This window comes from Stegostoma tigrinum, chromosome 13, assembly GCF_030684315.1.
Source record: "Stegostoma tigrinum isolate sSteTig4 chromosome 13, sSteTig4.hap1, whole genome shotgun sequence".
In the NCBI taxonomy this organism is placed as follows: domain Eukaryota; kingdom Metazoa; phylum Chordata; class Chondrichthyes; order Orectolobiformes; family Stegostomatidae; genus Stegostoma; species Stegostoma tigrinum.
Genome location: NC_081366.1, coordinates 67066019 through 67084769, shown reverse-complemented (window position 1 = coordinate 67084769; position 18751 = coordinate 67066019). Strand labels below are relative to the sequence as shown.

The 18751-nt window shown below is 40.0% G+C and overlaps 1 protein-coding gene across 4 annotated transcripts in view; it reads left to right on the top strand.

Moving 5' to 3' along the window:
• Positions 1 to 18751, top strand: part of LOC125458520 (eukaryotic peptide chain release factor subunit 1) — an 81767-nt gene that overhangs the window by 8786 nt on the left and 54230 nt on the right. For 3 of the 4 annotated variants that reach the window (XM_059650769.1, XM_048543861.2, XM_048543859.2), the window contains one exon: positions 11793 to 11955. In XM_059650769.1, the coding sequence (XP_059506752.1) occupies positions 11870 to 11955 (86 nt within the window). In that variant the 5' untranslated portion in view covers positions 11793 to 11869. Of the gene's footprint in view, positions 1 to 11192; positions 11675 to 11792; positions 11956 to 18751 lie in introns of those variants that run through there. The other variant, XM_048543860.2, reaches the window with a different exon arrangement.

The following is an 18751-nucleotide window of genomic DNA, read 5'->3' as shown; positions in this document are numbered from 1 at the left end:
GCAGTCTAAATAACAATCCTCTATCACCGTCTTCTGTCTCCTGCCGTCAAACTAATTTTACATCCGATTGATTAGCTGTCTCTGACATCTAACCTTACTAACTGGTCTACCATGCGGAACTTTGTTAAAGGCATTGCCAAAGTCCATGTCAACAATGTCTGTTGCTCTGCCCTCAATTTTCTTGGTCATCGCTTCAAATAATTCAATCAAGTTTATGGGACACAATTTGCCATGCACAAAGCTGTGCTGAATATTCTTAATCAGTCCTTGCCTTTCCAAATACATATAGATCCTATCTCTCTGAGTCGCCTCCATCAATATACCCACCAATAGCCTCAGGCTCACTGGTCTGTTCTTCCCTGGCTATGCCTTGCAGCCTTTCTTAAATGTTAGCCCCCCTGCAGTCTTCCGGCACCTCACTCATGGCTTGTCGATGATACAAATATCTCTGCTAGGGGCTCAGCAACATCTTCTCACAATGTCCTGAGATACACGTGATCAGGTCCCAAGGATTTATCTACCTTTGTACGTCTTAAGACCTCCAGAATCCCCTCTTTTGTAATGTGGATTCTTTTCGAGACATCACTCCAAGTTCCCTAGCTTCCATATGTTTCTCCACAATAAATACTGATTGAAAACATTCCTTTAGGATCTCACCAATCTTCTGTGGTTCCACAAACAAATGGCCTCATTGATCTTCAGAGGATCCTGTTCGCTTCCAAGTTACTGTTTTGCTTTTGATATCGTTGTAGAATCTCATTAGATTCTCCTTAACCTTATCAGCCAAACCTACCTGGTTCCTTCTTTGCCTTCCTGATTTCTCTCTTAAATATCCTCCTACACCCCACATACTCCTCTCGGGATTCACTTGATCCCAGCTGTCTACACCTGACATTTGCCTCTTTTTCTTGACCAGAGCAGAGCCTCAATATCTCTCGTCATCCTGTATCCCCTACTCCTGCCAGCTCTGCCCTTCACACTAACAAGAACATACTGTCCCTGAAGTCCAGTTATCTCAGCTCTGAAAGCCTCCCACTTGTTCGACATCCTTTTGCCTGTGAACAGCCTCCCCCAATCAACTTTTAAAAGCTCTCATTTAATACCATTAAAATTATCCTGGCTTCAATTTAGAACTTTAACTTGTGGAGCATGCTTATCCTTTTCCATAATTATTTGAAAGTTATAGAATTACGGCTACTGGTCTCAAACTGCTCCCCCACTAACACCTCAGCCACTTGCCCTGCCTTATTTCCCAAGAGCAGGACAGTTTTCACAAGTTGTGACAGTAAGTGTTGATAAGTGCAGAATTTAACCTTTCTGAAAATAATCCTGTCTTTAAATTTCATACATGTTTACATTAGTGAGTGATAGTTAGTGTCACAATGTAATAATCAGAAGAATGTATCCTATCTTTCTCCCTGTGATGATGCTGTTGGCTGCTGGGTTGTTGAGATAATGAATTTCCTTCAACATAGATGTTACCCAATCCTATTGATATTTCTGCAACTAGGTTAATTCAACTTCCTGCTGATAACTTATTTTTACTCACTGACTTAAATATCACTTTTCTTAATTTCAGGAAAACTATGTTGAACTGACAATGGTGCCTGTAACGGGCAGGTATAAAATTGCAATCTGACTGCTAAAAACCTCTCCCCTCTATCTCTTTGTCTTCGTCGGAGAGGTAGCTTGCTTTCTTCCAGACAAACATCATTCTCAACCTGGTTTGATTATAATTCAATCTCAGGCTTTGGCATTACTGTCAATGACCAACTCCTAGTTGACTCTGAATAGCTGGCTTGGCCACTTCTTTAGACAGCTAAGAATCACCCCATGCTCATATCAAGCTGGAATAACATAGGCCAAAGACAACAGATTTCCTTCTTCAAATGGTTGATAGAGATTGTGATAAAACAGACTAAAGAAAAGCTAATACAAGAAGCAAAATGTAAAGAAGTGTGCCAAGGCATCCCGTAAATATTCCAGATTTTCACAAAACCTCCTTAAATTGAATTCATTTGCCTATCCAGAGGATTCTATAAGAAAAGTTCACACCTTTTGGTTGTTTCAAACACCAAACACCCAATTTTTCTGAAAGGCCTCCATCCCAGCAAGTCAACGCAGCATTAATTTCTAGTTACGCCCTGCTGCACTTCTGCTATCTTGTACCTCAATTGCTCTGTAACAAAGGGTCCCATACTGGCCCAAATAAGCGTGGTATATTTATTTTCCCTCCAAAAAAACTCTCTCCAGGCCTCTGTCCTCAATGTTTATATTATTGAGAAGAGATGTTTTACTTATGGATGCTTTAATGATTTTAATTTGTCTTTGACTTGCTTGTGTTCAATTTAACTTCATGATGAGGACAACATTCAACCTGAGAATCCATTTTGGGAGCTTTGCTTGGTGCAAAACAAGAACTTGTATAAATCCATAATGAGGGGGACATGTAGAACAACAATTGGATATAAAGTTACACCTAGCACTTTCAGTGTAGCAAAACATCCCAAGGCAAGGGATAAAATTTGAGTGATAAAATGATATTATTATGACAGGTGAATAAATGCTGGTTGAAAGAGCAACATTATAAAGAATATGTTAAAGGAGAAGTGAGCAATAGCAAAGCAGGGATGCTCAGGGAGTGAATTCCAGAACTTAAAACAGCTGAAGGCACGTCAGCCAAAAGCGAAGCAATGAAAATCAGGAATGTGCAAGGGGTCAGAATTGTAGAGCTGGTAGAGTTTACTGAGAGAAGGGTTCACTTAATTCAATCACTTAATCTTACCTCTGTCCAATCCTGTACAAATAATTAATGTGCTAATGTGCCCCAAATCAATGGGCGATTTACTTACAAATAAATTTAATTTCCCCTTTGGTATTGTGTTTTTTTCTGCTCAGTGCCTCCACTGTTTATAGTTATCTCGGTCCCGGTCAAGCAATGCATTGATTTTTAATAACCTTATTCTTGTTTTAAAATCCTTGCCCCTCCCAAACTTTGTAATCTCCAGCTCCATAACCCTTATCTGCACACTTCTAATTCTGGCCTTTTGTATGTCTCCAATTTTAATTGATCTGCCCATTAGTGGCCATACCTTCAGCTGTCTTGGCTCCTAATGGTGGAGTGCCTTCTTTACGTATATCTCCATTTCTTTGCTTTAACACTCTTCATAAAGCTGTTTGACCAAGCATTTGGTTATCTGACCTAAAATCTCCTTTCATGTTTCAATATCATACTTTGCTTTATCAATGCTCCATGATGTGCTTTGGATGTTTTATTATGTTGAAGGTACTACATAAAATAAATTGTCGCTTCCTGTTGCCATAAGAAACTACAATGTGATTAGTGGCTTCCTTTCCTGAACAAAGATTGACAAGGACAGCCACTAACCAATAATTCACAAATACCCCATCCCTTTGCTGCACATAAATCTCAAATAAAAGGAACATCTCATTCTCCTTCCAGTGTGAAAGTTATTGGCAACATCTAGATTGAGATAACCCTTGTGTTTCAGGCTGTGCTAGAAACTGGTACGAATGTATAACCTTAATACACATTACAAATGCCTAGAGATTGTGATCATGCTTTTAAGTTTTGTTTCTGCATCCACTTAAAAATAACTCTTTACCTAAGTTTTTCAGCAGAAAAATATGGACAAAAACAGGCTTCAAATGTGACAAGATTATGGAATTCAATAAAGTTAGTAAAATTACATGTTATCATTCAAAAAACCTATCTCAAAGGGGAATCTTTATTTTTATAAATACAGAGCATTTCCTCATGGTACCCCAAAGCGCTTTGCAGCTAATGAAGCTGCTTTAAAGTGTGGACATTGTTGAAATGGAGGAAATAGTGGCAACCAATTTGCATATAGCAAACTCCCACAAATATCAATGAGATAAATGATTAGGTAATTGGTTTTTTATGTTGTTGGTTGAAGATAAATGTTGGTACCAAGAACCATGAGAACATTGTTTCTCCTTTTTGAATAAGACACTGGGATCAACATATAGGTCCTTTGATTTAATATTCAATAAATGATGTCTACAAATTGTGCAACACTTTTCATGCAACAATACTGTGCAACAATATTGCATGGTCCTGTTTCTGGATTATGTGCTCATGACTTGACAAAGGGACATAACCTTTTGACCTTACACATTATCACATCCTTTGGTTATTCCAAACTGATATGCATACAATGAGTTACATTTGACATGCTAAAAGTAGGTATTGATGTCCCTGCAGCATTACATAATCTTGTAACAGATAGATGATTGACTCTGGGGTTGATTTTCAAATCAGTACCAATTTTTTCATAGCTCCTAACCCCACAACTTTTCCATTACTAAAGACTGCCTACTTTAATCTCCATGTCTGCCACTGGCCCTTACATAATCCATCTGATGTTGAAGCTCTTGAGTAAACGCTTTTCACTTCCAGGCTTGACAATTCTAAGAAAACAAAATTACAATTCCATTGCTGCCCAAGGTAGCCTTTTATCTCAGACTCACGCAAATGTTATTTTATTTTCACCAGCTTTCTAATTGACCATTTCACCTTGTGCAACTCTCCTGTCATCTTCTCATGATCCTACACCACCCATTATTCCCTTCAGTAAGTCCAAGTCTAAGAATAATCTAATTAACTTTTTAATAGTTCAATTTAACTATGTCCATCACAATTCAGATAGTGCATTCCAATTTCTCTCCAAAGGCCACTGGCCAGCTGATACTCTTCTACTGTATCATATCCAAACCAAATCCAATAACTGGGTCCCAGGTCTCCATTGTTTCCAATTTATAGCTTTCATCCTCCTGGTGAAATTTTGCCTCCACATCTTTGTAACCTCCTCTAGGTGGACACCTCCAAAATCTCAGGTTCCCAAACTGCAAACTTGTAGGAACAAAAACACAAGTTGCTGGAAAAGCTCAGCAGGTCTGGCAGCATCTATAAAGAAAAAATAAGAATGAATGTTTCAGGTCCAGTGACCCTTCCTCAGAACTGCTGTGGGCACTGTTTATCTTCTTTGTGTTCTACCATTGACAGTTGTGCTTTCAGCTGTCCAGACCTCTGTTACCAAGTTGGCTAGAGAACTTGTGGATGGGAAGGCAGGAAGTTAGCATTTGGTGTTTGCAAAATGCTAGGGGGAGGGGAAGCATTGTGCGGTCTGTTTAAAAGATGTTATGTTTTTCTGTGTTTAGAGATTTAAAACAGATGTCTGTAAGCAACAGCTTGAAAGTTTGTAAGTACACAGAGAGCACTCGAAGTGAAACCGTTGTATCAAAGTGCTATACAGTTAGCATGCCAAGCAGCAGTTTTCACCAAGACAACAAGCTTTTCGATTTAACCAAGAGATTTGAACCACGCACTTAGATACCAAAAACTAATTAAATTTAAATCTGATGGTTTTGACACCATAGGACCAGTCCTATTCTAAGAAATATACTGATGTGTCATCAAGGGTATATAAGAAGGGGCAGTTGGAGAAAACCCCAGAGCTAACTGCCATTGGCCAGAGTTAATAGTCCTTCGCTCTCAAGAGAGAATCGCTGGATCTCATAGTCTCTTCTTTGTCTTAGAGAAAGCATCATCCAAATACCAACATTTCTGACAGCACAACTAGTTAATATTCCTGACAGAAGAATCAACAGAGAAGGCACAGAGTATTCCGGAAGACATATCACCTGGCTATAACTTTGAGAGATCAAATGCTATTTTTTAATATATTTTATATGAGTGGGACTTATATTTATTGGAACAGCACACCATTACAAAATCACTGTATTCAGAAATGGTTAGGAGTTTATTTTATTTGTTAATAATTTAATTAATTTGTTCACTGATAAAGTTAGATAAATAAATTGTTACATATTGATTTTAAAGTCAGTATCAGGGATTTATTTTATTTAACACTAAAAGTTGCTAAAAGGTTACGCCACTTTTCACACTCCTTTTACAGATTACATTGTGAGGTTTCGGTTTTAGTTCTTAGAGGTAGGGGTCAACCTCTGCTTTAGGACACCACATCTTGGATTTCCCTCCCTAAACCTCTCCATTTCTCTCTCTTATCATCATTCTTAGAAGCTACATTTTTGACCAAGCTTTTGACCAGCTGTCCCAGTAGCTCATTCCACATTTGGGTGTCCAATTTGGTATGATGATGTCCTTGTAAAATGCCTGTGAGCATTTCTCCACGATAAAGACAACAAACAAAAATGCCAATGGTTATTGTTATCATGGTATTGATATAATATTAAGAGAATAAACCCTTTGAAGTCAGATTTGCAATTACTTTTCTCATGCATTTCACTTTTCCAAACAAGTATCTAATTCCCTGTTAATAGGCTCCTCCTCCTGACAGTATTATTCTGTAGAGATGATATCACAATCTGTCACAGTTTACAGTCTGTGTTACTTCATAACACTTTACACTGGCACACACCAGGATGTCCCCCATTGCTGGTGTGAATACAAGGGTTGGCAGTGTGGAGCAGCAAACATCACCAATGCCAACACCATTCTATGAAGTTCCACTTTTATGTATGAAGAGGACCAGCTGTAGATTGATTGAATATAAAGTCAACTGGAGCAACAAGTTAATTAAGTTGACTGCTAACTGATCTGGCACCCAGCAAAGTTTAACTTCAGTTAGTGATAAGAGACTTTAAAAGCAAACATAAAGACTTTTGGAGCGGTGAGTACCAGCTCGATGGCACAAGGAAATCCCTTTTAGTGTTACTCACGGCTGAGCTGAGGATATTGTGGAGTGACGGCATCACAGTGACCACTGTGAGGTCACAATCTGAGGAGTAGCAGTGAGATTCTTTACTGGAGGGAGGACAGTGGCGTCAGGTTGTCTGAGGTAACACTGACAACAAAATAGTCATAGTTCATTCTCCAGCTTGGTATAGCTGATCTCAGTTGGGTTGCTACTTTTTCCTTCAGCATACTTGGAGGGAGAAATGTCAGCTACGGTTGTGGAACATGACTGCATTGCAATATTCCACGCACCCGGGATGGAAAAATCTTTGGGTGAACTTGACAGTTCACAACCACTGTATATTCTGAACTGAGCTTCTGAACCTCTGTCCAATCTGTTACAAAATTCACTTACTTTGACTTCCAACACTATTCTGCCCATCTACCTCTGAAATCTTTTATCATATTATATTGACAACTCTTTATTTTCTGAACTAAAGCCCAGTTTTTCTATTTGTAATTGAAATTCACCTTTTTTTAAATAGATCACTGAGGCCGTAGCATAACCATTAAATAATAACTTTGCACTTATCCTGTGAGTTGTTCTGTGAAGCATCTTTAATATAATACAGACGTCCACAGATGCTTCACAGAAACAGTGACAGACAGAAATTGATGCTGAGCCACGTAATCAGATTTTTAAAATATGCCAAAAATCTTGGTCAAAAGTTAAGTTTTAAGTAACATGATATCAAGGAGAGAGGCATGGAGGTGTTCAGGGATGGAATTCCCAAAAATCAGGCCTGGAAAACTGAAGGCTGCCAATAGTGAAATGAAAATAATCAAGGATGTGCAATAAATAGAGAATCACTTATGTTTTGGAAAGTTTTTGAGCTGAAGGATGTTGCAGAGATAGGAAGGGTGAGGCCAATGAATGTTTTGAAAACAAGAATGAAAATGTTAAAATTGATGTGTTGCCAAAAACTGGAGCCCATGTAAAACAGTGAGCAAACAGCTGATAGGTGAGCTCTGCACAACCACTATATAAACAAAGTTTTGGAGAAATGCAAAGGGTTTGGCAGCATCTGCAGAGACAGAAAAATAGAGTTTTCATTTTGTTTTCAATAGCAACGCCAATCTGTTTGCCATCATCACCTGTTGGCTTTGAAATTGATTCCATGTCTATTAAGTTCCTCCAAAATGTGAACTTAGTTATATAAACATTCAAGGTAGGATAGGCTAAGCTGATGAAGGAAATGGGGAAAATAAATATAAAAATAGATAGGAACAATTTAAACCTTCGAGACTCGAGGTTAAGTTTAACAATTTCAAGTTAAAGTTGTGCAAGAAATAGAGGGAAATGGACCAAGGGCAGGCAGAATTAAACTAATCATAGTTTAAAATTGGTGTCAACTGTGAAGGAGGAAACAGAGTTAACGTTTCGGGTCCGGTAACCTTTCCTCAGTTCTGTTTTCTCCTTCATAGATGCTGCCAGACTTGCTGAGTTTTTCCAGCAACTTTTTTTTTGTTCCTGATTTACAGCATCCACAGTTCTTTTGGTTTTTAATCTGGTGTCATGTTTGGCTCAACAGCGTGGGTTGAAGGGCCCATTCCTATGCTGTACCGTTCTATGTTCTATCTAAGTCTTACCTTTTCTTTTTAGACAGCAACTGTTGTTGATGATTTAGCTTTTCCCATTTGCACTCTTCTAGGCTCATCTTTTGTTTCTTTACTTGTCCTATTGTCACCTCTTGTGCTTAACCTTTTGTCAGTTAATTTCTCCCATTTTACACACCAACTCAAAACTTCTACTGTTTGCACTGCTTTGAGACCTGTGACATACCAACAGACATTTTCTGAAGAAGGGTCCCGACCCGAAACATCAGCTTTCCTGTTCCTCTCATGCTGCCTGGCCTGCTGTGGTCCTCCAGCTCTATACTGTGTTATCTCTGACTACAGCATTGGCAGTTCTTACTATCTCTGACATGCCGAACTTAAACCATTTTTGTGAAAGATCATTGACCTGAAATGGTAACTTGGTCTCCCATTATCAGCATCTGCCTGACCGTGCTTAGTGTTTTCAGCATTGTTTATTTCTATTTGTAACTACCAGGACTATTTACGGTCACTGAAGCAGACGCTTACATAGAACATAATTCCAAATAATTAAATTTAACCAAAATTCTTGAATCACTTTGTTCCCTCCTTAACAATTGTTTGGGCCGTAAACATCAGGAGAGTGTTGAGAAGGACACAAAAGGAGCAAAGATGAAAAAGACCACCTATAAAAGTATAGTCAGGTTAAATAACTGTTATGAGAGAACAGTGGCTAGGGGCACAGGACTGCTGGAGATCATACAGACAGAAATCAGGGGTAGTTGATGGCAGAACTGCTCATCTTAAGAGTCAGTGTTTTTTGGGAGAGAATTAGGGAGAGGGAATGATTGGGAGGAGGCTTGGGGTGGTAATGGCTATTATGGCCACAGTACACATGCTTACAAAAATAAAACAAAAGGCAAAGGCAAGGACAGTCCCAGACTCCATCTCCTACAGGGTATCCTTGAAATGAAGAACAAAGAGCCCTCAAGGAATCAGGACAAACAGTCAAAGGACAATCCTATAAAATACTGAGAGTTAGACACCCTGGACTGCCATTCAACCTCCGGCACCTCCCCAGCTGCCTAGTAATTTGTTCCCAATGAACCATATCAGTGGAAGACTGCAAGTTGCTCAGCCTTGGGAGGCCTCACAACTAAGGCTACCTTCCTGCTCCATTCTTAATAGAAATGTGTTTAGTAAACATCGTTTATTTTTCTTACTGACAAACATTAAGACAAGGCACATTTCAAACTATAAAATATATTTGCTAGATATGGGGAGGAAAGATTGGGCCAGATTTGAGTTAATGAATCGTGATTATGGGATTACAAGGGCACAGGAAATGCATGGTAGGTGACAGAATGGGATACAATGTGATAGTCCTTCTTATAGAGTCATAGAGATGCACAGCACAGAAACAGACCCTTCGGTCCAACTCATCCATACCAACCAGATATCCTAAATAAATCTAGTCCCATTTGCCAGCATTTGGTCCATATCCCCCTAAACTTTTCCTATTCTTACACCCATCCGGATGCCTTTTAAATGTTGAAATTGAACCAGCCTCCGCCACTTCTAGCTACCATTCCACATATGCACCACTCTCTGTGTGAAAACGTTGCCCCATAGATCAAACCAAACAGCAAAAATAGCTAGGTTTACTGCTCTGTTTGAATCACTTCCCACATGGTTACTGCCTTTATCTCCCTTCCTCCTTTTTAAACTGCTGTTGCTTTGACATTTTTCCCCAAAGTTCCAAAACAATGCAACAGCTTATAATAGAGTAATTATCTGAGGAAGAACTTAAAGGATGTCATAAAAATGGGAAATACCTTGCTCTTTGAACTTGAATTAATACCCCGGTGTGGCACATGGTTATGGTAGATAAGCAACAGCAAGATAAATTGCAACACACGGAGTGGAGGTACCGGTGTTGGACTGGGATGGATAAAACCAAAAGTCACATGTCACATAGCCCAACAGGTTTATTTGAAATCACAAGCTTTCATAGTGTTACCCCTTTGTCAGATGGTCAAATAATGGTCCATAACCTAGTGTTGGTGTGACTTTTGACCTTGCAACACATGGAAATAGATTTATATTTATGTAAGATCTTCCATAACCTCAGGACACACCAAAGTGCTGTTGATGAAATACTTTTGAAAAATATGCTAAGTATGAGACAAACAGGAAATCTCAGAAACATCTTGAATGGCACTCCTGAGAACACAGCACTCCCTTGGTGCTGCCTTGAAGGCAGTCAAAATATGTGCTTATTTAATTGTCCAACATGTTTTGTATCTTAGTAAGCGAAGCGTTTATGATGATCCAAAGATACTGGAGCAAATGCAGGTTCCCTGCACCATCAGAAATTTTTGTTCTACTGCAAGTCATCAGCCCATTTTTTAATTGGGTGTGGGGGTAGCTAGGAGGGAAAGTTGGCTGTTGCAAGTTACGTTTGCCGAGTCTTCACCCTCATAGAATTTTCTTTACAGGGAAGGGCTTTTTCCTAGCCCCAGTTTTCTTTCTCCCCCACTATTTTAAGTGTTGGCCTGCTCACAAATGTCACGATTGCGCTCCAGTCTGTAATATCTTACTTTGCTCATGTCATCCATGTGGAAAGCTAGCAGTGAGAAAATATAGAGTTTACGCTGAGTGTTCACGCACACCTGTAACCCACTCTTGCAATTATGGTAGTCGTCTAACGTTCAGAATACTGACATGTTTTCCTTTCTAAGCATTGGGAGGTGAAGCTAGTTATAGATCTACCAATACGAGCTGAGATCTTCAAACTCAACCCAGAATCTCAAATCAGTTCTGACTTTCAGAGTCTGGAGATGGATATATTCCCTTTAGGAAGCTGGCTTGCTAGCAGAGATGTTGCCATCAAAACTACTTGGTCAGTTTGCCTTGGGAAGGTATATAAACATACTTCATCTACCATGGAGTTAAACAATTAAAAACATCAATTTGTATACCCTTGCCAACAATAAACTGTTAAAATCCTTTGCAGGGCACTTCTAATAATAGGTAGTGGTTTTAAAAAATTTGCATGCGATTGTGATTTTAAATAATAATAATGGCGTTTTAAACTGTGGGCCACAACAACCAGGAAGGAGGAAATAGGGAAAAGAACTACAGATCCCAACAAGTTCCGCGGCGGTACCACGCAAAGTTAGTCGGGAGTGGCGAGACGTAGCCAATCGGAGAGGGTGTTAGTCGATATCGTAGTGGCAAGCTGCTCCAATGGGGGTTGTGGATGTTGATAGGGAGGTCACTGGTGGGAGTGCTCCATGTGAGGCTGGCGGACATGCGAGCCGGTGCCTGACGTCAGCGGGAGCGAACAGGCGGCGGACCGAGAGAGCCGGGGAGTCGGTGTGTGTCTGTGTGCGCGCGCGCGGGAGGAGGGGAACGTGCGGCGCGCGGTGCTGTGTGAGCGCGCCCGGGGACGAGCGTGTGTGCGCCTCTCTTTTTCTCTTTCTGTCTCTCTCAGTCTGTCTCAGTTAGTCGCTGTGTCTCTGCCTCGTCCTCGCCCGCCGAGAGCAGCAGCAGCAGCACAACGAGAAGAAAATGGCCGACGACCCGACCGCAGCCGACAGGAACGTGGAGATCTGGAAGATCAAGAAGCTCATCAAGAGCCTGGAGGCCGCCAGAGGGTGAGCAAACATTCATCCATCTCTCCCTCGATCCCAAGGCACTTCAGTCCCCACTCCCTCAATTCCCATCCTTGTCCCTTGTTCAGAGGGGGAAAACATGGACCAGGCACAAGCAGCGAGGGCCTTCACATTCACATCGAGCTGCCTTAGAATAGGCTTGAATGAGTGGATGTACAGGGGCCACCACTTCGTGGCTATTTAATTCTAGACCCCACTTCTGTTAATAGTCTACATTTTCACTTCTACATATCACGCCTTTATTTATATCCCACTCTGTAATGGTGTTTTTAAGCGAACATCTAAGCAAAGTTCAAGTTTTAGACTATTTAACCCATGTGCAGGGTTCTTGTGTGTAGAATTATGTAAAATTTTTCCTTAGCAAAAATGTGTTCATATGTGGATATACACGTACTTACTTCCACACGCACGTACCTATACATGTGAGATTCAAGCTGAAATGTCAGGGCAGGAATCAGGATATGTTCCTTAGATATTGATGACAGCCAGTGCAGGGAATCATCTCTCTAGTGAAATGTAAAGCATTGTAGCTTGGACGGCCTGAAACTATATTGAGAAGGTTAGCTTTAATTAATCATCTATCTTCAGCAGAACAAAGTGGCAGTCCTACCTTTGATTTTTCTCTTAAAGGAAATGATCAAGACCACTTGCTGATCATGATTTGTTATCAGTTAGCAATAAATTCGGTTCTTGCAACCCTAAGGAATGGTATCGCGAGCTGCATTGCAATTTGTACCATGACATGACCATAAAGTGGTGCAGGTGTAATGGAATGCTGATGAGTTTTCACTTTTTTTTTCTAGGATTATGTTTCTTCAGTTTTAATCTTGTGTGCAATATTGTTTGACTCATGATTTTAAAAGGTATAGGACTAATGACAGAGGATGCAGTTCAGTTAATAATTCTGTTATCCTGGACGAGTTTATACCGTTTATTAAACTTTTGTTTGCTATATATTCTCTTGTAACCAAGATTGTAAGGCATAAAGATGTGAACGTCTGTTCTGAACTCGAGGCCATGGCAGATTGCCAGTTCATTGCAAGCAGTGGGGACCAAAACATTGGGTAAAGATAAGTGCCCTAAATAGCAAAGAAGATACTTGCACTCAGTCTGCTTTTCAGGATTCAGTACGATTGATGCAAACACTTTTGTATCTGTTCTAATCGGATTATTGTCATTTTCCTTGCAGAGATCAACTGGATTCGGGTTTTAGGCTAAAGTGAATTTTGAAGTCCCAGTAGATATGGTAACAATTACTTAATGTGCTGACCATGAACAACCTTTCTAATTTATAATGGACACAAGCAAGAAGAAATTATTCTCATGTAAAATTTAACACAGCAGCACTAAGTTTTATCCTGAGGTGGTGATTCAGCCATTTAGGGGATCACAGCCATCAGACACTTGTTGGAAAATAGGGGATATTTAGCTATGTTAGCAGGTTTGCAATATAGAATGATGCCAGCAGCAGGAGTTCTGTTCCCACACCAGCTGAGGTTCCATGAAGGACTCTGATCCTCAACTTCTCCCCTTGCCTGAGACCTAGTGACCCTCAGGTTAAACTACTGCCATAGATCTGTCTCTGATGTGGGTGTAGTCCTGTGGTCTCTGGTGAGACAAAGATGATTTTACCTGATACTCTTAGCTGCCATCCTCATGCATGCATTTTCTTGTAGTGCCAGAACTGTGTTTAGCTTGTCTTCCTGTCTGCATTGATTAAGATTAGCTAACTGGGCTTGACTTAGGAATTGAACTGGGAACCCTTTCATTAATATATCTTGCAGTGCTGTTAGAGAGTGAGACTTCTGCTTGGGAGTACTATAATTTGTTTGGGGTGACAAATCTCATGAGTTTTTCTAAGTATTGAAAATACTAGGTTTTTTCCCTACAAATGAAAAAATGTTGGTCCAAGTGATATTTGTTTTCTTACTTGTACTTTCTTAATTTCCTGCTACAAAGCTTTTCTGAGCTGTTCACCTGGGTTTGTTAATAGATGTAGACTGTCCTTGTGGTATCCAATTACTGTGAACTTACTGTCCACAAAGCAAATGGTACTCGTAGTGTATACCCAAAACATCAAAGTACAACTTGGAGGAAGTAAGTTGTGTAGTGATCAGTTCAAACCAGACTTAAATGCTGCTCCCTGTTTTGGTCAGCAAGACACAGGAGGTGGTGAAATCTCGGGTGTGTTCTGAAAAATCAGCAAAAAAAATCTGCTTGGATGGTGTTGGGAGGATTGTGAAAACCTTGGGCTTCTAAATCCTCAAATGGAGGTGACCTTTGTACACAATTCACAGCACCAAAACTGGCCATTTAACCTAACTGTTTAATGTTGGCGTTTCTAATCAATGCAAGTTTCTTTCCCCCTTTCATTAACTCTTTCCATCTTGTTCCTGCTCAAATTATATTAGTCAAAAAATGCCTCTAGACTGATCAGCATCAGAGGTTTGCATCTTGATCTTCCTCCAGATCTTGGAAGAATCTCTTGGCCATGGAATGGTACAGAAATGGTAAATGTCAACACTTAATTCAGGATAAAATAGTCAGAGTAGGGATGCAGACCTCAAGAATACATTTATCATTTTGTACAGAAATTCGTTGTGTGGAAAGAGTTGGATAAGTTAAAGGGAAGACTAGAAATGTAATGTTATTCAGATAGAGAAACATTGCAGAATTCGGTGTTACAGAGGGATCTGTATGTTGATGTGTGTTAGTCTCAAAACAGTAGGATGTAGGCACAGCAAGTAATCAGAACGTGAGTGGAATGTTGCCTTCATTGGAGGGAGTGCAGAAAAGATTTGCTAGAATGGTTCCAGGATGACGAACGTCAGGAATGAAGGTAGTTTGGAGAAGTTAGAATAACGGTTAATATTTTGAGTCCAATATGACACTTCAACTCATCTTGAACATTAACTCTATTTCATTCTTCACAGATGCTGCCACACCTATTTCTACTGTACACTGCTTTTGTCAGATATCAGTATCTGCAATATTTTGACTTTGTTGAAGTTAAGACTGTTTTTCTTGGAGGAGAGGAGACTGAGAGTTGTTCAGTAGAAGTCGATAGTCAAAATTCTGTTCATATTCACATAGTAGAGAGCTGTTCCAATTGTGAAAGGGTCAAGAATGAGGTCACGGACGTTAAGTGAAATAAAACAAAACTGCAGATGCTGGAAATCTCAAACAAAACCTGAAATTGTTGGAGAAACTCAAGTTTGGCAGCATTTGTGGAGGGAAAGTAGAGTTAACGTTTTGAGCCTGGTGACTTGTCAACAGAAATCACAACAGCTTTGAGTCTGGTGACCCTTCATCAGAACGTTAACTTCTTCTTCTCTCCATAGATGCAGACCAAACGGCTGAATTTCTGCAGTAATTTCTGTTTTTGTCATGGATGTCAAGTACTTGGTAAAAGGAGCAAAGACGATGTGTGGAAAAACTTGTTGCTCCAGAGGGTGGTTCAATCAAACCATTCAAAAGAGAGCTTGAGAATACCAGAGTACTTAAGGAGGGGCTTATGTGCACTGAAGACAGCCTTCTCCGAACTAATTTGCCGGAATGAAGGGATTGCCTTAGGAGGGAAGTTTGTGGAGGTTGAGCCATACTCATTGTATTTTAAAAGAATGAGAGGCGATCTTGTTGAAAATTTTTTTTAAAAATTCTCAAGGGGCTTGACTGGCACGTATTTCTGCTTCTGTGAGAATGTAGATCTAGATGATACAGTTTAGAAATAAGGGGTTTCCTTTGTACGACAGATGAGTTATTTCTTTTCTCTGAAGGATGTTAATCCTTAGGATTATGCTCGAGAGCAGTGGATGTTGGGCTGTTGAATATATTCGAGGCAGAGTTAAACAGATTTGGGATCTCCAAGAGAGTTGAGGGTTACTGGGGGACAGGTGGAAAAGTGGAGTTAGGGCCAGCAGGAAAAAACCCTGCTGTTGTTGAATGGCTGAGCAGATACAGGAGCTGAATTGCCATATCCTTTTTGTTTAGAATTTTATAAAACCCAGAATTATCACATCAACAGTGGTTGTTGTGTAGGTCAGTTAATTAATGACAGTAGGTTATTTAGACATGGCAACATTGCTGGTAACTGTAGTCCATTCCCCAACTGATACCCACACATAAAGTTGTTAGGAGCAAAATTCAGGATTGTTGATTCTGTTCCTGACTCCCCACCCTGCTAATTTTGTGTGTGGATATTTTTTCTAAGATTCTGTAGTGGTAACTCACCTCTGTCTCTGCAGTAACATCAGACAAGAGAAGGAACATAGTGATGTCTTATTTTCTTAGAGCGTTTCTTGTCTCCTGCCTGCCATCGCCTTCCTTGAAGGTGTTAGTTCTAGTTCAGTTGTAAGTACTATGCTCAGCTCTTAAGATCATGAGTTCATATTCCCACTCTGGGATCTGAGCATGTTATTAGAAGTTCTGAGGAGGGGTCACCGGACCCAAAACATTAACTCTCATTTTTTTCTTCACAGATGCTGCCAGACCTGCTGAACTTCTCCAGCAACCTCTGTTTTTGTTCCTGATATACAGTATCTGAAGTTCTTTTGGTTTATATGTTGTTAGAAGTGCCCCTTTGCTGATGAGATGTTAAGCAGAGACCTTGTTTACCCCCTCTGGTGGATGTAGTATATCTCATGGCATGCTTAGAAGGCAGGCTTGTTCTAGTACCCTGACCAATATTTATCTATCAAGCAAAATAGTTTATTTAGTCGTCAATCTCATTGCTTCTTTTGAGACCTTAGTGTCTGCAGATTGGGTGCTGCGTTTTCTTAAGATAATTGATCATTTAGGATGTGCTTAGTTTTTTTATATTGTGCTTTAGAACATCACAAAAGACTGTCTATAAAAACACTAATTCTTTCTCTGGTAGGAAGTGTGCTTGTTTACCGGCAGCATGGCATGGATGCAGTACTATGTATGACAAAGAGTATAGATGTTGTTCTCCATTGTGTGGTGATTTGGGATTCCTGAGGTGCTCCTTCATTTGCTGCTTCACTATATCTCATTTACAGATGTGAATGCTGTGGGTTTTGCGAGTCTAGCTGAGGCTTGCTGAAATTCGTAATTGAAACTGTGGCTGATATCATTGGATTAGTTTCTTCCCATTGCCCAGATAGCATGAACAGCCATGTGACTGGTATGTTTACTGCAACTCCAGCAAGATTTTAGTTATTCTCATCACTACAGAGGATATGTTTGAACTGGCTACAAGAAATTCCATCTAATTGTGGACATGTTTAAGTCTCTGACACTGGAATTCAAAGCATAATGTTCTCATGGATTGTGTGTATATTTGCTATAGATTTCTCTACACTTCCCCCTGAGCCATGGATAAAGTTGAGGTGCTTTGAATGCATTAATTGGCAGCAATGTGCTAGGATAAAGTCATTCAAGTTTCCCAGAATCTGGAACTTACTCTCAGTCGTTGTTGTAATCTTTTCACTCAATTTAGCTGTGATCATTACTCGAGAGCTGTCCTCTGACCACTTTCTTCTCATCGTCCAGTGTCCATCCTTGCTTGCACCTGACTTTTTTGTCTGTGATAGTTGATAATTGAATTGTTGGATGGCAGCCTGATGATTTAACGTGTTTCCTCTCTGCCCCACCCCGCCATGCTCATTAGTCATAGTTTCTCACACACAAAGCCATATTGATTCTCCTTAATCAGTTCTTGCCTTTCCAAATACATGCAAATCCTGTCCCTTTGAATCTGTTCCAACGGTTTAGCCACCATTGATGTCAGGTTCACTAGTCTTTAGTTCCCAGGCTTTTACTTATCACCTTTCATAAATAATGGCATAATTAGCCAATCTCCAATCTTCTGGCACCTCACCTGCGCCTATTGATGAAACAAATATCTTTGCAAAGGTCCTCAGCAATCACTTCTATACCTTCCCACTAAGTTGTGATGTAGACTTATACTCTTCTAGGGATTCACTCAATTCCAGTTGTCTCTACCTGATAATAGACTCCTTTTTTTTTCCTTGACCGGAGCCCTAATTTCTCTACTCATTCAGCAGTCCCTACACCTAGCAGCCTTGCCCTTTATGCTAACAGAAACACACTGTCTCTGGACTCTTGTTATCTCATTTTTGAAGGCCTCCCACTTTGGTAATATATTTTGCCATTTTTCCATGGCTTAAATCAGAATGGTATTTCAGGGAGCACTTGTGTACGTAGTAACCTGTGGTGCATGAGCACCATACAAAGTTGTGGCAACATGGATGGATTAAATAGTCTGTTGTGACTATGTGACTTCTACAAAGTCAGGAGTGGAGCTGTCCTCTTAGGATTCGCAACATCAGAACTGTTGTGTTCTTGGGATGATGTAGCCGATTGGTGAATTCTGTTTGTTCTGCTTCAGCAATTTTACTTTAGAGAGGATTTGTTTCAGTGTATTTAAGAGCAAATGACTCTTTCTTTCTGAAGCTTATTCTCAAATTGTAATGTGTGGAATCATCAAATATGCAGGACACAGTAAAAGCACAAGGACTATCTCTACACTCAAAATCCTGGTGAAGCATGTGCCAGCATTTCAAAATGTACAGTTAATGCAAACTGTAAATCTGAGCCATCTGCTCTTTCTTGGGTGAGATATTCATTAAGCATCATTGTTTTGTCATTCTCAACCCATTTCTGAAAATAGGTTACTGTGCATTTCTTGGACTTTCATTATTCTGTAAAGCTTATGCTTGGAATGAATCTTTTGGCCAGCATAAATTTTTCTTATGTAGCCTGGTCACAGCCTTCAGTAAATTAATTACTGCTCACC